This window comes from Prionailurus viverrinus, chromosome D2, assembly GCF_022837055.1.
Source record: "Prionailurus viverrinus isolate Anna chromosome D2, UM_Priviv_1.0, whole genome shotgun sequence".
Classification (NCBI taxonomy): Eukaryota; Metazoa; Chordata; class Mammalia; order Carnivora; family Felidae; genus Prionailurus; species Prionailurus viverrinus.
This window is the reverse complement of record NC_062571.1, coordinates 45,267,618-45,285,487: the sequence shown is the minus strand read 5'-3', so window position 1 is coordinate 45,285,487 and position 17,870 is coordinate 45,267,618. Positions and strand designations below refer to the sequence as shown.

The window sequence follows — 17,870 nt, the reverse complement described above, 5'->3', positions numbered from 1 at the left end:
GTGCTGATAGCTTGGAGCCTGGAGCCTGCTTCAGATTCTGTGTCTCCCTCTCTTTCTGCCCTTTCCCTGCTCATGCTCTCGCTCTCTCTCGCTCACTCACTTGCTCTCTCAAAAATAAAAATAAGCGGGCGCCTGGGTGGCGCAGTCGGTTAAGCGTCCGACTTCAGCCAGGTCATGATCTCGCGGTCCGTGAGTTCGAGCCCCGCGTCAGGCTCTGGGCTGATGGCTCGGAGCCTGGAGCCTGTTTCCGATTCTGTGTCTCCCTCTCTCTCTGCCCCTCCCCCGTTCATGCTCTGTCTCTCTCTGTCCCAAAAATAAATAAACGTTGAAAAAAAAAATTTTTTTTTTTAAATAAAAATAAAAATAAGCATTAAAAAAAATTATAAAAAGAATTTTTTGTTTGTGTGTTTGATCTGTTGATATTTACTGAATTTGAAATCAAAGCAGAAAATTATAAAACAGAGGCCTTCGTTCCCTTAGCCATGAAAGCATTAACATAATCACATGGTATGTAGATTCTGGAAAACACTGTACATTCATGAGAGAAAGAAAGAAGTCAGTTGACCTCTTATTGTTATGAATGTGATTTTTGACCTCACAGATTTTCTAAAGGGATTTTGGGGACTCCTAGAGATTCTTGAACCAATTTTAAGAAATACGGCTTTTGTATAAAGCTCAAATTTTATTTTCTTAAGGGTATTAAAAGTTTCTATACCACTCTTCTGTATACTCAGCAACTTTTTGAGATTTACTTGGCATTTGATTTTCAGGCAGTTGTTTTTAGTAACTTGGAGTTTTCCCCAGATTCTATCAGTAAATACTTTCTGTACATTCAGCACTAGCCCAGCACAAGGAAAATAAAGTACATGAAGGCAAGGAATTCAGTACGTTCCCTTTTGACTTAAGAGTTTTCCCTGTGTACTTCCACTGACAATTACATTTTCATTGTTAATAATATTAGTTGAGATTGATCCAGTTCTGAGTGTTTTCTCTGAGACCTTTTGCTTTTTATTTTTACTGGTGCTTGTTTATCTCTTTAGATTTCTTTTAAAGAAGCCATGTTGCTTTTCCCTAATATTATATAGGTGTGTGCACGCGTGTGTGTGTGTGTGTGTGTGTTAATGTTATATAATTTTATTTAGTGTCCTTTCTTAATTTTATCCCGTCTGCTCAGGCTTAAAAAAAAATTTTTTTTTTTTTAAATCAAGTTTGTATTTTTGCTTGAAATATCCTGTCATTATTATCCAATTTAAGGGCACATGTTGAGATTTGCATTCTTACAAACAGAATGCCTATAACATTAGTAGATACATTTAATTTACTTGATTGAATCCCAATAGCATTTATACTTTCTTTTTTGCCTTCAGGTGGATGTAGAACAAAGCCTTTTATCGTAACTTACCCTTTTTAACCAGACAGCATGCTTCTTAGGGTTAGTGATTTTGAAAGCAAACAGATCTTACATTTGGGTACATACATGTTGGTTGGTGTTCTTTTAATGATCTTCAAAAAAAATTTTATCAGCTGTTCCTTGAGCGAGAACGAGCAGCTCAGTTGGCAGAAAGTAAAACAGATGAATTGATCAAAGATGCTCCCACCACTCAGCATGATAAGAGTGGAGAGTGGCAAGAAACAAGTGGAGAAATACAGTGGGTATCAACTGAAAAGACCGATGGTACAGAAGAGAAACAGAAGAAGGAGGAGGACGATGAAGAACTTGACCTCAATAAAGGTACATTTATTTTAAGTCGTGTATTCAAATTGAAAATGTTTCCCTCTTAACACCTTTTTAATTCGTGTGTTGTCATAATCTTGCTATGATTGTTTGGCCTCTCTAGTTCAGTGCAGACAAGCTTTCATATTTCAGTGCTCACAGGAATTCTTCTTTGCTGGTTTCCTAGTGGTGAGGAAGGCACGTGTGCAGTGTACGAAAGGTCTGCCTTTCCCAGGCTGGGCTTTACTCAGTGAAAAGAGAGTGGTTGAACATTGGGACTCCTAAAGGTTTTTACAGTTTTGAGATTTTTTTATGGGTCTCACTTTATAAAGTGAGATCTGTTATCAAAATTACAGTAACAGTTCTCAAATGGTATTAGCTTGCAAGCACTGTAAGGAATAAACTGATGGAGTCATTACATTTATTAGCCACTGTTGTTAGCAGCTGATACTGGGTTTACTTTTTATGCACGTACTGCAAAATAGCCATTTGTAACTTCATGTCACTCTGGTTATGAAAGTAAATAATATGGTTAGCTTTACCAAGCTAGGAGGCAAGCCCCAGCAAGTGTCTTTTTCTGAGCTTAGTCTTTCTCTTATGTCCATGGTTCCACTAATGCCATTAGTTCTAATATTGTAAAAAATTGCTGTCCCATTCTCTAAATTTTTTAAAATTTAATGTTTATTTTTGAGAGAGAGAGAGAGACAGAGCATGAGCAGGGGAGGGGCAGAGAGAGGGAGACACAGAATCTGAAGCAGGCTCCAGGCTCTGAGCCATCAGCACAGTGCCCACCACGGGGCTTGAACTCCTGAATTGCGAGATCATAACCTGAGCCGAAGTTGGTCGCTTAACTGAGCCACCCAGGCGCCCCAGCTGTTCCGTTTTCTCAGTGTTCATGTTTCCTTTGGGATAATATTTTTGGTTGTGTAGCATTCTTTTTAAATAATAGCTTTATTGGCATAAGTGTTAGCTTGTGAGGACCTGCTGTAACTGTAGATGAGCAGCTTAAACAACAGAAGTTGATTCTGTCCCACTTCTGGGGGCTGTAGGTCCAAGAATCAAGGTGTCAGGGTTGGTCTCAGAGCTGATCTCTCCTTGGATTGTAGATGGCCATCTTCTCCCTGTCTTTTTACATGGTCTTCACTCGATGTATCTTTGTTCTCATTTCCTCTTACGAGGATAACAGACAGATGAGGACCCACCCCAGTGACCTCATTTAAACTAACTTCCTGTTTAAACACCCTATCCACCTCCTACCCTGAGGCACTGGGGGTTAGGAGCTTAGCATATTCAGGGGGTGGGGTAATAGTTCAGCCCACAACAAGATAAAATTCAGCCTTTTAAAGGAAACTTTGGAGTAGTTTTCACTGTATTCACAAGGTGCAACCATTACCACAGCCTAATTTCAGAACATGTCATCATCCCCAAAAGAAACCCTATGCCCATTTAGCAGCCACCACTCTCTGTTCTCCCCTCCCCTGCCAGTGGCAACCACTAATTCTGTCTCTGGATTTGCCTATTCTGGACATTTCCTGTAAATGGAATAATAACAGTGGCCCTTTGTGACTGGCTTCTTTCACTTAGCCCAATGTTTTCAATGTTTTTCATGTTATAACATGTTACCAGTACATAAGTTCCTTTTTATGGCCAAATAATATTCCATTGTTGGTATGTACCACACTTTAGTCTTCAATTGATGGACATTCAGGTTGGGTCCACCTGTGGCTCTTATGAATAATGCCGCCATGACATAACATTCACATACAAGTTTTTGTGTGAACATATATTTTCAGTTCTCTTGGGTATATACCTAAGAGTGGAAGGTGCTGGATTATTTGTTAACTCAATGTTTAGCATTTTAGGGAACTATCAAACTGTTTTCCAAAGTGACTGCCTCATTTTACATCCCTGCCAGCCACATAACAAGGGTTCTAGTTTCTCCAAATCCTTACGAATAGTTATTTGTCTTTTTCATTTTAGCCATCCTAGTGGGTGTGAAGGTATATGTTACTTGATTTGCAGTTCCCTGTTGAATAAATGGTGTTGAGCATGTTTTCACCTGCTTATTGCTCATTTACCTATCTATGTTGTCTTTTCACTTTCTTGATGGTGTCTTTTGAAATGCAAAAGTTTTGAGTTTGACGAAGTTTGGTTTATCTAATTTTGTCACTTGTGGATTTGGTGTGGTGGCTAAGAAGCCATTTCCTAACCCAAGGTCATAAAGATTTAGTCCTGTATTTTTGTCTAAGAGTTTTATGGTTTTCATGCTTATATTAAGGTCCCTCTTCTATTTGAGTTATTTTTTGTTAATTTGTGTGGATATCCCATTTTTCTAGTGGCATTTATCGATGTTTAAGCAGTTCTGAAGAAAAGATAACAGAATTGGTGGTTTTGTGGGGTGGTTTCTTGTTTGTTTTGATATACTGTTACAGTTTTTTGTTTCAACATTCTTAGCCCTTCAGCATGCTGGCAAACACATGGAAGATTGCATTGTGGCCTCGTACACAGCGCTGCTTCTCGGGTGTCTCTGCCAGGAGAGTCCAGTAAGTAATGGTTCAGTATTATGTGTCTTGAAAAGATTCCATTGTGACAACTTCATACCATTACCTAATTTACTTATGTATTACTTTATTTTCATCTTCATGTTAAAGCTTTCAAATATTTGATGACTTTTTTTAAAAAGCTTATTTATTTTGAAAGAGAGTGGGAGAAGGAGAGAGAGGATGTAGGACTCAAAACTCATGAACCATGAGATCATGACCTGAGCCCAAGTCAAGAATTGGGCACTTAACCAACTGAGCCACCCAGGCACCCTTATTTGGTGAACTTTTAAAAGTATTAATTATTTCTTACTCCAAAATAAGAGTACATTGGATTTAATGAGAAAGGTTTTTTTTGTTTGTTTTTTTAATGTTTGTTTTTGAGAGACAGAGACAGCATGAGCGGGAGAGGGCAGAGAGAGAGAGGGAGACCCAGAATATGGAGCAGGCTCCAGGCTCTGAGCTGTCAGCACAGAGCCCAATGCGGGGCTTGAACTCACGAGCCATGAGATCATGACCTGAGCCGAAGTCGGATGCTCAATTGACTAAGCCACCCACGCGCCCCAATGAGAAAGTTTTTGATGGATGGATGAATTTATTGAAATGGCTTTGGTTGAAGTAAAAGCATAATATAAAACCTGTGCTGAGCTGGCTTTAGTCTCAGGGGGGCTGGGGGAGTGGGGGGAAGGAAAAAATCTAGTCTCAGTGATATTATTATTAAGGACTCAGATAATGTGTCTTTAAACCCAACTGTCCTCTGCATGTTGTTTTGTCTTGTGCTTGGTCTCCTCCTGGCCCCATACTGGCTCTAGCTACCAGTCTCCTCTAGTTAAATAAGGTCCAATAGAAGAAGGTAGCCTTCCTCCTGTATATTTCTTCTTAAGAGCAGAGTTCCGCTCCCCATCCCTCCACACCCACTGCACCAGGTAGACGTCCTCTTATCTTGGCCAACTTTGGCTCACATGGCTTTTGTTTAAACAACTTACTTATTGGCAGGGAAAATGGGATTACTATGTAAGATTTAGATTATGATGGTTTAACTAGAAGTATTAGTGTCCAGATGGTAGGGCTGAGTCAGCGTGAGGGCAGACAGTTCTGGCTAATGGGACAGTCATTGGGAGGACTTTTTAAGGGGAAGGTCTAGTGAAGAGCCAAATTTTAAAATGAAAGGGAAGTTCTTTTCCTTAGGAGCCAAGGGCATTCAGGAGGCAAGAATGGAAGTCTATTCTATAGTGAAATTTTGGGTTAGCTTCTTGCTCTCTTTTTTTAATGTTTGAGAGAGAGAGCATGTACAAGCAGGGGAAGGGGCAGAGAGAGAGGAGACAGAATCCCAAGTTAGGCTCCATGTGGATCTCACAAATCCTGAGATAATGACCTGAGCCAAAATCAAGAGGTGGACGCTTGACTGACTGAGCCACCCAGGTGCCCCAAGTTTGCTTCTCTTTTGTGTTAAATGTTTTTTCTGATCCTTTCTTGTCCATCTCTTCCATATTTATATTCTAGTCAAGCTCTGATCTAAATGCAGACTAGCGTGCTCCGTTGTGGCCCTTCCTGGCACATGGCTTTCAAGATCAAGACCAAAGTTCTCATCATGGCTCTAAAGGCCCTGCAAGATTTTTTCAGCTCAGCCCTTTTGTTTCCTTAAATTCAGAGATTTAAAAAAGTTTTGTTTTTTTTTATGTTTAATTTTTGAGAGAGAGAGAGAGAGGGCAAGCAACCACAAGCAGAGGCAGAGAGAGGCAGACAGAATCCAAAGCAGGCTCTAGGCTCTAAGATGTCAGCACAGAGCCCAGTATGGGACTGGAACCCACCAACCCTGAGATCATGACCTGAGCTGAAGTCAGACGCTTAACCTACTAAGCCACCCAGGCGCGCCCTTGAATTCAGAGATTTTAAGGGCAGATGAGAAATGCTTATCAAGCAGAGGGGAAAGAGGAAGAGGCAGTTGTCAAAAACAGTGGGCATACTATTTAACAATTTTTAGGTATTCTGTTTTGCACACACTCTAGTTTCATTTATATTCTTTCTTAAATAACAGGTCTAGAAATTAATTTGTGGTATTACCACATATGATTCACCTTTGGCCATTTTTCTCATGTATAAATTTCTATTTATCTGTATCTCTTATCTCTAAAGAGGTCATAAGGCCTTAAATTGTAGGCAGTGTTGTGAATTCATAGAACCCTGGATGTCTTTATTGCCTTGGGGCATTATTATGATTAACCCCAGAAAGCTAGCTGATACATAAAACGTAATGGAAATTGGTTTGCTGAATGTGTAAGTAAAAGAGACACAAGAAAGCAGGTGGTTATATTATAGTAAAAGCTGCCTGTAGGAAAGGGCTGCATGCTTCGGAAGCCCAGGAGCTTAGGTCATTTTCCATTGCATACCATGTATCTAGTGCATTGTAATAGTCTCCTCACTCGTTTTTGTCTTTCCTGCTCTCTTGACTCCATTCCTGAAATCTTGGACACTGCACCATAGCTAGCTTTCTTAAGACCACCTTTCTTGTCTCCCAGTCATTTAGGGAATCATAACTTTGTTTATGGCTTCATGTAAAACTTGTTAAAACTGCCTTCTCCATTTTCCAAATCTGTTCTTCCCCTTGGGTACTTTTCTAAATTTCCCAAATAGGCCATGCCATTTCTCATTTTTTTCTTTTTATTTAAGTAATCTCTACAACCCAACATGAGGCTTAAACTCACGACCCCGAGATTGAGTCGCATGTTCTTCTGACAGAGCCCCTCTCATTTTTTTCTTTTTGTACTTGCTGCTCTCTGTTTAAAAGTAAATGCTGTGACTGTCCTTCCCACGCCCCAGCCACTATATGTTGCATTCTGTTTTGATGGAAAGGGATTTGATTATTGAGGCTTTCACTCAAAACCTTGGATCTAATCATTTATTCTGTGTCATAGAAATCGCTTTTCTACTGAGCAGTCTTCATAGCACCATAGCTACTGCTTTTGCCACCACTATGCTAGCACGCTGCTCTCCTAGAAATTGCTTAAAGACATTCTTAAATTAGCTTTCATTTAGCTCTATAGTTTCCATCATGATTGCCCTTATAACATTCATCACTTCAGTATATTTTTTAAGCATTTTGTAAAATCTGTTTTAGGTGCAAGATTAACTCCGGAGTAAATATGCACAGCTGGGGGCTTACGGTGGCTTTCAGTGGCTTTCGGTGGGGAGGTGGTTCACTTAGATTATGGGCGATTGATAGCACATAACTTAGCGTAGTTATTTTAGTAACATTTATTAGATCTTTTCTAAAACTGTATCCATACATTATTTTGTTTCTTTATAATTTCAAAAGTACCCTGACAGGAATTTTTTTTACAAAGGGAGAGAGGAGACTGCTGGCAAATGTCTTAAAAGCATAGCATGTAATCTCATTCCCTGCCCCCATCACGAAAATCTGAAGTTCAGCCCCCACCTTCTGGCCCCAAACTCAGGACAACATATTTTCTTTTGTGCTTTTTATTATAGGTGAACCTTCTTAAAAGAGCCTTTCCTTTTATTATGAACCTTTAAAACAGTTCAAAAATATATTGAAATAGAACAGGTTTTTTAAGCAAGTTATATATTTTCCTTGTAACAGATTGGTTATATATATATATAGTTTGGCTGCTTCTTGCTAACAGTGAAGGGAAACACCTTAATGTCCTTTCTTGGCATTGCTGACATTCTCTCTCTCATGAAACTAGATTATCTTTGGAAAGATCTAGTTAATTCGTAGCCTACATAGGAACATGAGGATTTTTTTTTTTTTTTTTTTTTTTTATTTCATAAGCACTTCTGAGGACATTTTCAACTTCCCTCTTGTCTTCTTGACGTGCCTGCCCCCCACCCTCCCGCCCTCAACAGTGCATTTTGTTATCTCAGGCATTTTTCTCTGTACCTTTACAAAAGTAAATAAGGACACAGTGTTTCATTGTAGCCTTTCCCAGTTTTACCTTTCTGAGGATGGGATGGAGTAGGTAATGGACACATATACCGGCAGATTTAGGAGGGTAGAAAAGGAAATTGCACATTAACCAAGGAGTTCAAGGACCTTGTGGAAGTTTCGAACAGGGTGTGTGCCAAAACCAACAACCCAGTGCCGGGGGCAGACTCCTGTTTTCTGCTGCCTGACCCATGTTTCTTTGATCTGTTTCCTCAGATCAATGTGACCACGGTGCGGGAATATCTGCCAGAGGGGGACTTTTCAATAATGACAGAGATGCTCAAAAAATTCCTGAGCTTCATGAATCTTACTGTAAGTAGCTTCTGTTGCAGCTTGTGTGGTCTTAAATATGATACTGTCATTAAACGGTAGGAATTAAAATGCTGTATGGCCATAGTGACTAGAAGCGAAAAGGGATTCTCTTTTAATGTGTTCTTTTTAAGATAATTGTTCATTATTATGGCCATATATATTGGCATTATGTTATCAAAGCCACAATTTAATCTTCATATGTTCTGATTCATAGTGTTCAGTTTAGTAAAGCAAAGATTCTAAGCTTTGATTTGATGCTTGATAAAATTGGTTAAATATTAACTGTTACTTCCTTTCTGCCCCTCCCCACCTTCCCTTCAGTGTGCTGTTGGAACCACAGGCCAGAAATCTATCTCTAGAGTGATTGAATACTTGGAACATTGCTAGCTGCTTTACCTTTGCTTCAGGTGCTCGGTAATGCTGGAGCTATTCTTAGACAAAGAAAAGTCATGAAAGAAGTCCTTGAAGATATACCAAGAACATTCATCAGTATCATTCATGTTTGGATTTTTAAGGCCACCTGATTTCTTCGTCATGCATTCTGCATTTGCTAAATGACAGTTACTACATCAATCTGCAACTATCAAAAATGAGGGAAAAGGTTCAGGCTGTTAACAATTCCATGCAGTATTTAAATACACTTAACTTTGGCAGAGTTTATACTCTCCCCTCTTCTCTTGCTTCATTCTGGGCAAGTTTTAAGGGGAAAATTTGTGCTGCTGTTAGTGCAACTGCTGTGTATGTTGAGCCACTGTTGTCATGCCAGCCAGGTGCAAAGGCAGCTTAGCTACTGAGGTATCGAATGTTTTGAGGACATTCTAGACAACAGCTTAGTTCCTTTTTCAGGCTCATTTGCTTTTGCTTTTTTGTTGAATGATTCCAATCGTAAATAAAGCTTTTAATAATTTTGTGAATTTTTTTTTGTTGTTGTTCCCTGAACTACTGTCTATATTTAAAATTAGATGGAATCCAAAGACACAAGGGATTAATAGTATATTTTTTTATTTTTGATTTGGTTTGGGTTGTTGAGCTGTTTTTCACTTTTGAGACCATGACCATATTATCATACCATAATGAGTCATAGCTATAGACACAAGAAAACAAACAACAGTTTGAGGGAATATTATGTAAGATGATGTGCCCTGTTAAAGGATGAAGCAAAATAGACAAACAAACCCAGGGTAGTTTACGCTTAATGCTAGAGGAGGCTCTTGAAACACTGTTTTGAGGGAGGGCTCTCTAGATATATTTTCTAATGTTCAGTACAATAAATATAAGGAAGCTAAAACACCAATGTGGAATTCATGTTTCCAGATAATGTGTATATTCTTCTACAGAGTGACAGGATCAAATGCATAAACGCAAAGCCTTAAATTGCTGGTTCAGAGAAGATCCTTTTTTTCATTCAAATTCTTAGTTCATAGAACAGTGTGTTTGGAAAACAGTCATGGAACACACAAAACACATTTTATATATTTAATTTCACAACATTGCAACTCTTTCTTATGTTAATTGTTCAGACCACTGGTTAAACTTTTTTTGTTGATTGGGCCTGAATACAGGCTTTCCAGAGATTTCTTTCATTAATACTTTTAAATACCTTTCAGGTAGTTATATCATGTTTCTTCATTGGATTTGTAAAACTTGAAGCCATAAAAATATATTAGTTTGGTGTGTATTGAGGAAAATAGCTAAAAGTCTAATTGTTATCCATTTAGACTTTGTTATTTCCTTGTATAAAGTGACAAATCGGGGCTCTTGTATCAGTGCCAGCTGTAATGTTTTTTAATGCAGTGGCTGCCTTCTATTGTCTTCCTATTTTTGATAATGCAGATTGTTGGGAAATCTATAAGGAAGTAACTGATTCCAGGCAAATTGTTTTCTTCCTCCTACCCACCCAACCCCCACCCATCACCTCTTAACAGCATAGTTCTAGTTATGCCAGTGTAACTTGGGAAGGACCGAGGTTTTATTTGCCCTGAGTATAAATGCTAGCGTAGTGACCTATTTTAAAAGTATATCAGTAAATGATATCCATAAAATTGAATTAGTTAGATATATTTTGTTTAATAATTTTAAAATGCATTGATATTAATCATTGGCTTTAGGAATTGAACAGATTTTTGGTTAAAAAACCTGACTTGTGGCAGATGGTAAAGAATCTTCTAAAATGTTTGGATGAGAAAAGTCAGGGCGAACTACATTTTTCTGTTACACTGGTAATCATTTGAGAATTGATTTACCTCCGTGTTTAACAGTTTTTTTTTTTTATTTTGTTTTGTTTTTTAAATAATAACTAATTGTCAAGCACTGATAGAGATGCAGATTGTGGTGGGGGTGGTGGGGGAGAAATCACCTCACCAACTGCAGTGCATTTGTGTGTTTTTAACCCTCAGAGAACTCTGCATTTTAGGGTACTTGAGGCTGACTTGCAAATTAAAGTTTTAAAGTAACCTTTTTTCCATTGTAAATATTTCTGTAAATACTACCAATTGGAAATTAGAACAGTAGAGTACTTTTCTGAATCCAATCCTATTTTTATTTTATACAGTATTTCTCAGCTGTGATCTTTGGAGCAAAAGCCAACGGCAGGAAAAAAATAGTTTGTACCAGTTTCATGAAGTATGTCTTTGGGTTTTTGTAAATAATTTTAACTCAAATAAAATTGCTACTTTCAATACACATGTTGTCTTTAACATAAATCTATTGAACTGTTTTGGAGGAAGAAAGCTCATGAACTTGATATAGCTAAGGGGAGATATGATGTGTTATGTGAATTTCCCTTTCAACATACACATAAACATTTAACCAGTTTTTGTTAAACGTTACATAACTTCTCCCTTCCTCATACTCATCCGAATGTCAACTCTTAACTTGGATTCGTTTAGGGATGGTGATTTTCTGCTTGTATGTAGTTAGGCCCGTGATTCATTTGTTAAGTTGCCTTAGTCTTTTTGCCCCTCTGAATATGACCCAAGACTTTGTTGATTTGTTTTACAGCTGCTTTTAGTTTTTCAGTTTTCTTAGATGTCAGATTCTAAGTTTCCTGCACAAGTGGATTCGTCAACCTGTCCTCACTGCTTTCAAAACTAGATTCGAAGGGGCCTCTCCCGTGAGCTCGCATCCACTCTCCCCTTTTGCACACATACACAACATGTATAACCGTGTGGAAGCGGGCAGGCTATGCATATAGAAAGACCTAAATCACACACGTACATTTGGAAAATAAGTGCTGATGTATGAGCAGTTTCCCAAACGACTTGTATCTTGCTTACTCAGACACAAATGGGGCTCTCCCTGACCTCAGGACCGTGAAGACTAAACGGAACCGTGCGTATGAAGCATTAGCACCCTGTTTCAAACCTAGGTCTTGGTAAATGGTAGCTTTCGCCAAACAATTCTGTTTCCACGGTCAGGAAATGAAAATGTTCTAAACAGAGTAGACTACTGTGACTCTGTCCACACCTGAGATAAGAGCTTTCCTATTGCTGAGGTCCTTGGGTTTGGGTCCCTTTAACTGCAAGTCTCTCAAATTATTTCTAAAGTAGTTAATACCTTGTTAGTGACTAAAGCAGGGAGAAAATGGAACAAACCAGTGTGATTATTAAAGTGTTTCAAACGTACCACTGGTATTTTGTTACATTAGAAGGAAGAACTGGAAGAGTTTGCATAATTCAGTGTCCATTAATCTGATATTGGATGCACAGATTAAAATTTTTCTAGATGAAGTTATTTTTTTTTTAGTGGTCTTCACACCCAACATGGGGCTTGAACTCACAACCCTGAAAACAAGGGTACCATGTCTTCCAACTGAGCCAGCCAGGCTCCCCTAGAAAAATCTTTGAACAAAGAAGAATATCAAGTGTGCTGGTCAAACGTCTCTTCCCTTAGCTTCTGTGCAATTTGAATACCCCAAAGGCCCTGTACTGGTGTGAGCAAAAATAGAAAACAGTATCTGTGTATTACCTAGTTTTCAATGGTCTGAAATGAACTGTTAGCCACAGTTGTATTACAGAGGGTGCGGGTAGGTGGAACTATGCTGTTGGAAGGTTCATAAATCTTAGTGTAGTTTAATAGTAGATTGTAATAAAGATGCATGTTCTAACCCCTACAGCCTCTAGTAAAAAACAATGTGAAAGCATATAGCCAGAGCTGCTTACAAGAATGAAAATGGAACACTGAAAAGTGAGTATACCAAAGGAAGACAGGGAAGAGTAAAAAAAACAAAAACCTATGAGAACAATAGAAAATACCAAGAGCAAATAGATTTAAGTAAAAGCAAAGAAATCCTTTTATAAGACAGGAAGAAGTCAAGAATATCCACTAAATCTAACAGTACCAATAATTCTAATGAATGTAAGTAACCAAATACTCCCCAATGACAAGGCAGAGATTGTCAGACTGAAAAGGAGATGTACTCTAGGGGTGTCTGGGGGGCTCCGTCAGTCAAGCATCTGCCTTCGGCTCAGGTCATGATCTCGCAGTTCTTGAATTCAAGCCCTGCAATTGGTCTCTGCACTGACAGTGCAGAGCCTGCTTAAGATCCTCTGTCTTCTCTCAGCCCCTCCTTCCCTTGTCTGTCTCTCTCTTAAAAATAAACATTAAAAAAATTCTTTGAAAAAGAGATGCTAAATACAAATAGTTTTTGAAGGAAAAAGGATGGGAAAAGATAGACCATGCGAGCACTAAGTTGGAGTGACTGTTTTAAGACAAAAGACAAGTATTGGGACTAAAAACATTTCATAATGATTAGGGGAGAGGGAAAATGTATCAGTAAGGAATAATTATGCACCTAGCAGAACTTTTAAAATACAGCAAAAACCAAAAGGTAGAAGTAGACAAGGTCACAACCATAGTTTGACATTTTAACACCCCTCAGGAATCGATAGGATATATTTTTTAAAATCGGTAGGAGCAGGTGATCTGAGTGATCAACTACCTTAACTGAAATTTATGGGACGCTACTCAGCAGTTCTTCTGATGCATGTGAAACTTTCACCAAGACAGACTACATGATGGGTCATAAAACAAATCTCAATATTTCAGATGACTGGACCCTGTGCAAGGAATTCTATCAGTCAATACAGTACAATATCTAGAAAATAACACTAAAAAGTCATATATACTTCTAAATAACCTATGAGTCAATCACAAAGGACATTAGAAAATAGTTGGAATTGAATAACAAAATACAAATAAAATCTATGGGATGCAGGTAAAATAGTGCTTGGAAAATTAGCTTAAAATGTTTAGGAAGAAGGCTTAACATCTAAATTTCTACCTGAAGAAACTAAAGGGATAAAATGAGCAATTTAAGCCCAAGTAAGCTGAAAGAAAGAAAGCAAACTAAGAGCAGAAAGCAATAAGAGACAACTAAAGAGAAATTTTACCTAAGCCAAAATTTGGTTCTTTGAAAAATTAACAAAATTGGTAGACACTTAGCAGGACCAATCAAGAAGAAAGAGAAGTCACAAATTACCAATGTCAGGAATGAAAAGTGGACTATCAGTTATAGACGCTACAGATCTTTAAAAGGATATTAACATTATGATTAAGTCATTAAGTTTTATAATTGGACAAATTCCTTGAAAAAAATTTAAGACGGACTCAAATTTATTTGCCCTGTATCTTAAAAAAGCAATTTATATTTTAAAAACCTCCTACAAATAAAAGTACTATCCCAGAAGATTAGTGGCACCTTGTAAAACATTTAAGAAAATACCAATCTTAAATAGACTTCTCGAGAAAGAATAGAAGGAGGTACTTTTCAAGTCGTGGTATGAGGCTCACCCATAATGCCCTAATATTAGAGGCAAAAGGAAAGAAAAAAAAAAAACAAAACAAAACAGACCATTTCATGACCATAGATGCGAAGTCTTTAATAATAAAATATTAGAAAATAAAATCCACCCGTATATAAGAAGCATAATACATCACAACCAAGGAGTTGTCAAAGGAGTCCAAAGTTGGTTTTACATTTGTAATCAACATAATGAACTATAGGGGCGCCTGGGTGGCTCAGTCGGTTAAGCGTCCGACTTCAGCTCAGGTCACGGTCTTGCGGTTCGTGAGTTCGAGCCCCGCGTCGGGCTCTGGGCTGATGGCTCAGAGCCTGGAACCTGTTTCAGATTCTGTGTTTCCCTCCCTCTACCCCTCCCCCGTTCATGCTCTGTCTCTCTCTGTCTCAAAAATAAATAAACGTTAAAAAAAAAATTAAAAAAAAGAAAGAAAAAAGAAACATAATGAACTATATCAACAAAGGACTAAAATCATATGATCCCCTCTGCACAGAGAAAAAGTATTTGACGATGCAATAACCACTTATGATCTTAAAAGCTCAGCAAACTAGTATACTGGAATTAAAATGAAAATTTAAAAGCCTCAGCAAACTGGAAATAGATGAGAATTACCTTAACCAGATAAAGAGCATATATAAAAAGTGCTGTTGTATAATACTTCACTCCTAAGGTCAAGAACAAGGCAGAGATGTTCAAGCTCAACACTTCTATTTTTATTTTTTCTTAAACTAGAATTTAGAAACTGACCTAAAATTCACATGGAAATGCAAAGGAGCTAAAGTTGTCAAAATAATCTTTTAATAACAAAACTGGAGGATATACACTACCGAACTTTGTTTCACTATAAAACTACAGTAGTCAAAACCATGTGGTATTACCTACCGCAGGGAGAAAAAATCAGTACAAAAAGAGCCTAGATGAACACCTACATGTAATGGTCAATTGATTTTTGGCAGAGGCACCAAAACTCTTTAATGTAGAAAGTATTTTTAACATGGTTCTGAAACATCTGGATATCCATTAAAATGAAACCAAAAAACCTTGACCCCCTACAACCTCATGCCAAACACAAAAATTAATACCATGTAGATCATATAGACCTAAGTGTAAAAGCTAAATCCATGAGGGTTTTACAAGAAAGCATGAAAGAACATATTCATGATTTGGGGATTGGCAAAGATTTTTTAGGATAACCAATAAAGGAGAAAATGGATTAGACTTCATCCAAATCAAGAACTTTTATCAAAAGACACCATTAAGAAAATGAAAAGGCAAGGGGCGCCTGGGTGGCTCAGTGGGTTAAGCATCGATTGATTTCAGCTCAGGTGATGATCTCGCAGTTTCTGAGTCGGAGCCCCACATCAGGCTTGGTGCTGACAGTGTGAAGCCTGCTTGGGATTCTCTCTCTCTCTCTCTCTCTCTCTCTCTCAAAATAAATAAACTTCAAAAGAAAATGAAAAGCCAGGTCTCAGATTGGGAGAAAATATCCACAAATCGTATGCTTGACAAAGGACTTGTGTCCAGAATATGTAAAGAACCACAACTCAATAATAAAAAGCAAACAATCCAGTTTTAAAATGGGCAAAAATCCTGAATAGGTACTTCATAAAGGATGAAAACATGAAAAATAAATACATGTAAAAGTGCTCAACATCATTAGTCATCATGGAAGTGCCAATTTAAATCACAAGATGGTACTTGTATTCAGTAGAACAGACAGAATTCAAAAGATGTTAATGCTGGCACAAGATTAAAACTTTCTTAATGTAGTTGGTGGGAATGTAAATTACCACCACTTTAGAAAAATTTTCCAAATTATAAATTCCTTGTAAAATTAAAAATACAACTGGTCTTTCAATCCATTTCCATTTTGTCCAGGAGACATTAAAACATTCAACAGAAAAACTTGGGGAGGGGTGCCTGGGTGGCTCAGTTGGTTAAGCGTACAACTTTGGCTCAGGTCATGATCTCACAATTCATGGGTTTGTGGGTTCGAGCCCCATATCAGGCTCTGTGCTGACAGCTCAGAGCCTGGAGTCTGCTTCAGATTCTGTGTCTCCCTCTCTCTCTGCCTGTCTCCTGATTGAGCGCTTGCTTGCTGTCTCCTCCCCCCGCCTCTCTCTCTCTCAAATAAACAAACATTAAAAAAAAAAACTTGCAGAAAAAATGTTGAATGCTATTATTAATGTAATAACACTAGAGGGGTGCCCAGCTGGCTCAGTCAGTAGAGTGTGTGATTCTTGGTCTTAAGGTCATGAGTTTGAGCCCCAAGTTGGGCATAGAGATTACTTAATAAAAAAGGAAAAAGCTATTGGGGCGCCTGAGTGGTTCAGTCAGTTAAGCATCTAACTCTTGATTTCGGCTCAGGTCGTGATCTCACAGTGAGTTCGAGCCCCCCCCCCCCCCCCATCAGGCTCACTGCTGTCTGTGCAGAGCCCACTTCAGATCCTGTCCCTGCTCCCCACCCCCATCCCCACTCTGCCCCTCCCCTGCTCACACTCTCTCTCTCAAAAATAGACATTAAAAAAAAAAAAGTTTCTGTATCTAATTTGAGAAAGAGCGGGGTAAGGGCAGAGAGCAATGGAGAGAGAGAATCCCAAGTGGGCTCCATGCTCAGCACGGAGCCCAACGTGGGGCTCAATCTCACAACCATGAGATCACGACTGGAGCCAATATCAAGTCAGATGCTCAACTGACTGAGCACTCAGGCACCCCAGAAATCGATTGCATTCTATACACAGAATATATTTCAAGTAGCAGAAAGAGAAATTAAGAAAGCAATTCCATTTACATGTACAGCAAGAATATTCAAATGCCTAGGAATAAATTTAACCAAGGTGGTAAAAGACCTGTACTCTGTAAGCTAAAAGATATTGATGAAAGACATTAAAGAGGACACAAATGGAAATATATTTCATGCTCATGGATTAGAAGATTAATATTGATAAAAAGTCCATACTACTCAAAGCAATCTACAGATTCAATGCAACTACTATCAAAATAACAACAGCATTTTGCACTTAACTAGAACAAAAATACTAAAGTTTGTATGGGGGTGCCTGAGTGGCTCAGTCGGTTGAGTCTGACTCTTGATTTCAGCTCAGGTCATGATCCCAGGGTCATGGGATCAAGCCCTGCATTGGGCTTTGCACTGACAGTGCTGACCCTACTTGGGATTCTCTTTCCCTCTCTCTCTCTGCCCTTCCCCTGCTGGCATTCTCTCTCTCTCTCATATAAATAAAATGGAAAAAAAATTAAAATAAAATTTGTATGGAACCAGAAAAGACCCAAGATATCTAAAGCAATCTTGAGGAAAAAACAACACAGCTGGAGATATCACAATTCCAGATTTCGAGATATATTACAAAGCTGCAATAATCCAAACAGTATGGTACTGGCACACAGACACTTAGATCAATGGAACAGAATAGACAGCCCAGAAAGAAACACATGCTTACATGGCCACTTAATGTATAACAAAGAAGGCAAAAATATCCAACAGGGAAAAGACAGTGTCTTCAATAAATGGTGAAGGGAAAACTGGACAGCTACATGCAAAA

At 38.3% G+C, this 17,870-nt stretch overlaps 1 protein-coding gene across 2 annotated transcripts in view; it reads left to right on the top strand.

The window, feature by feature from the left end:
* WAPL (WAPL cohesin release factor) overlaps positions 1-10,428 on the top strand; it is a 90,325-nt gene extending 79,897 nt beyond the window's left edge. For both annotated transcript variants that reach the window (XM_047824922.1, XM_047824921.1), the window contains exons 16-19: positions 1,525-1,732; positions 4,169-4,257; positions 8,417-8,512; positions 8,834-10,428. In XM_047824922.1, the coding sequence (XP_047680878.1) occupies positions 1,525-1,732; positions 4,169-4,257; positions 8,417-8,512; positions 8,834-8,899 (459 nt within the window). In that variant the 3' untranslated portion in view covers positions 8,900-10,428. The remainder of the gene's footprint in view (positions 1-1,524; positions 1,733-4,168; positions 4,258-8,416; positions 8,513-8,833) is intronic.
* Positions 10,429-17,870: the final 7,442 nt, after the last annotated feature.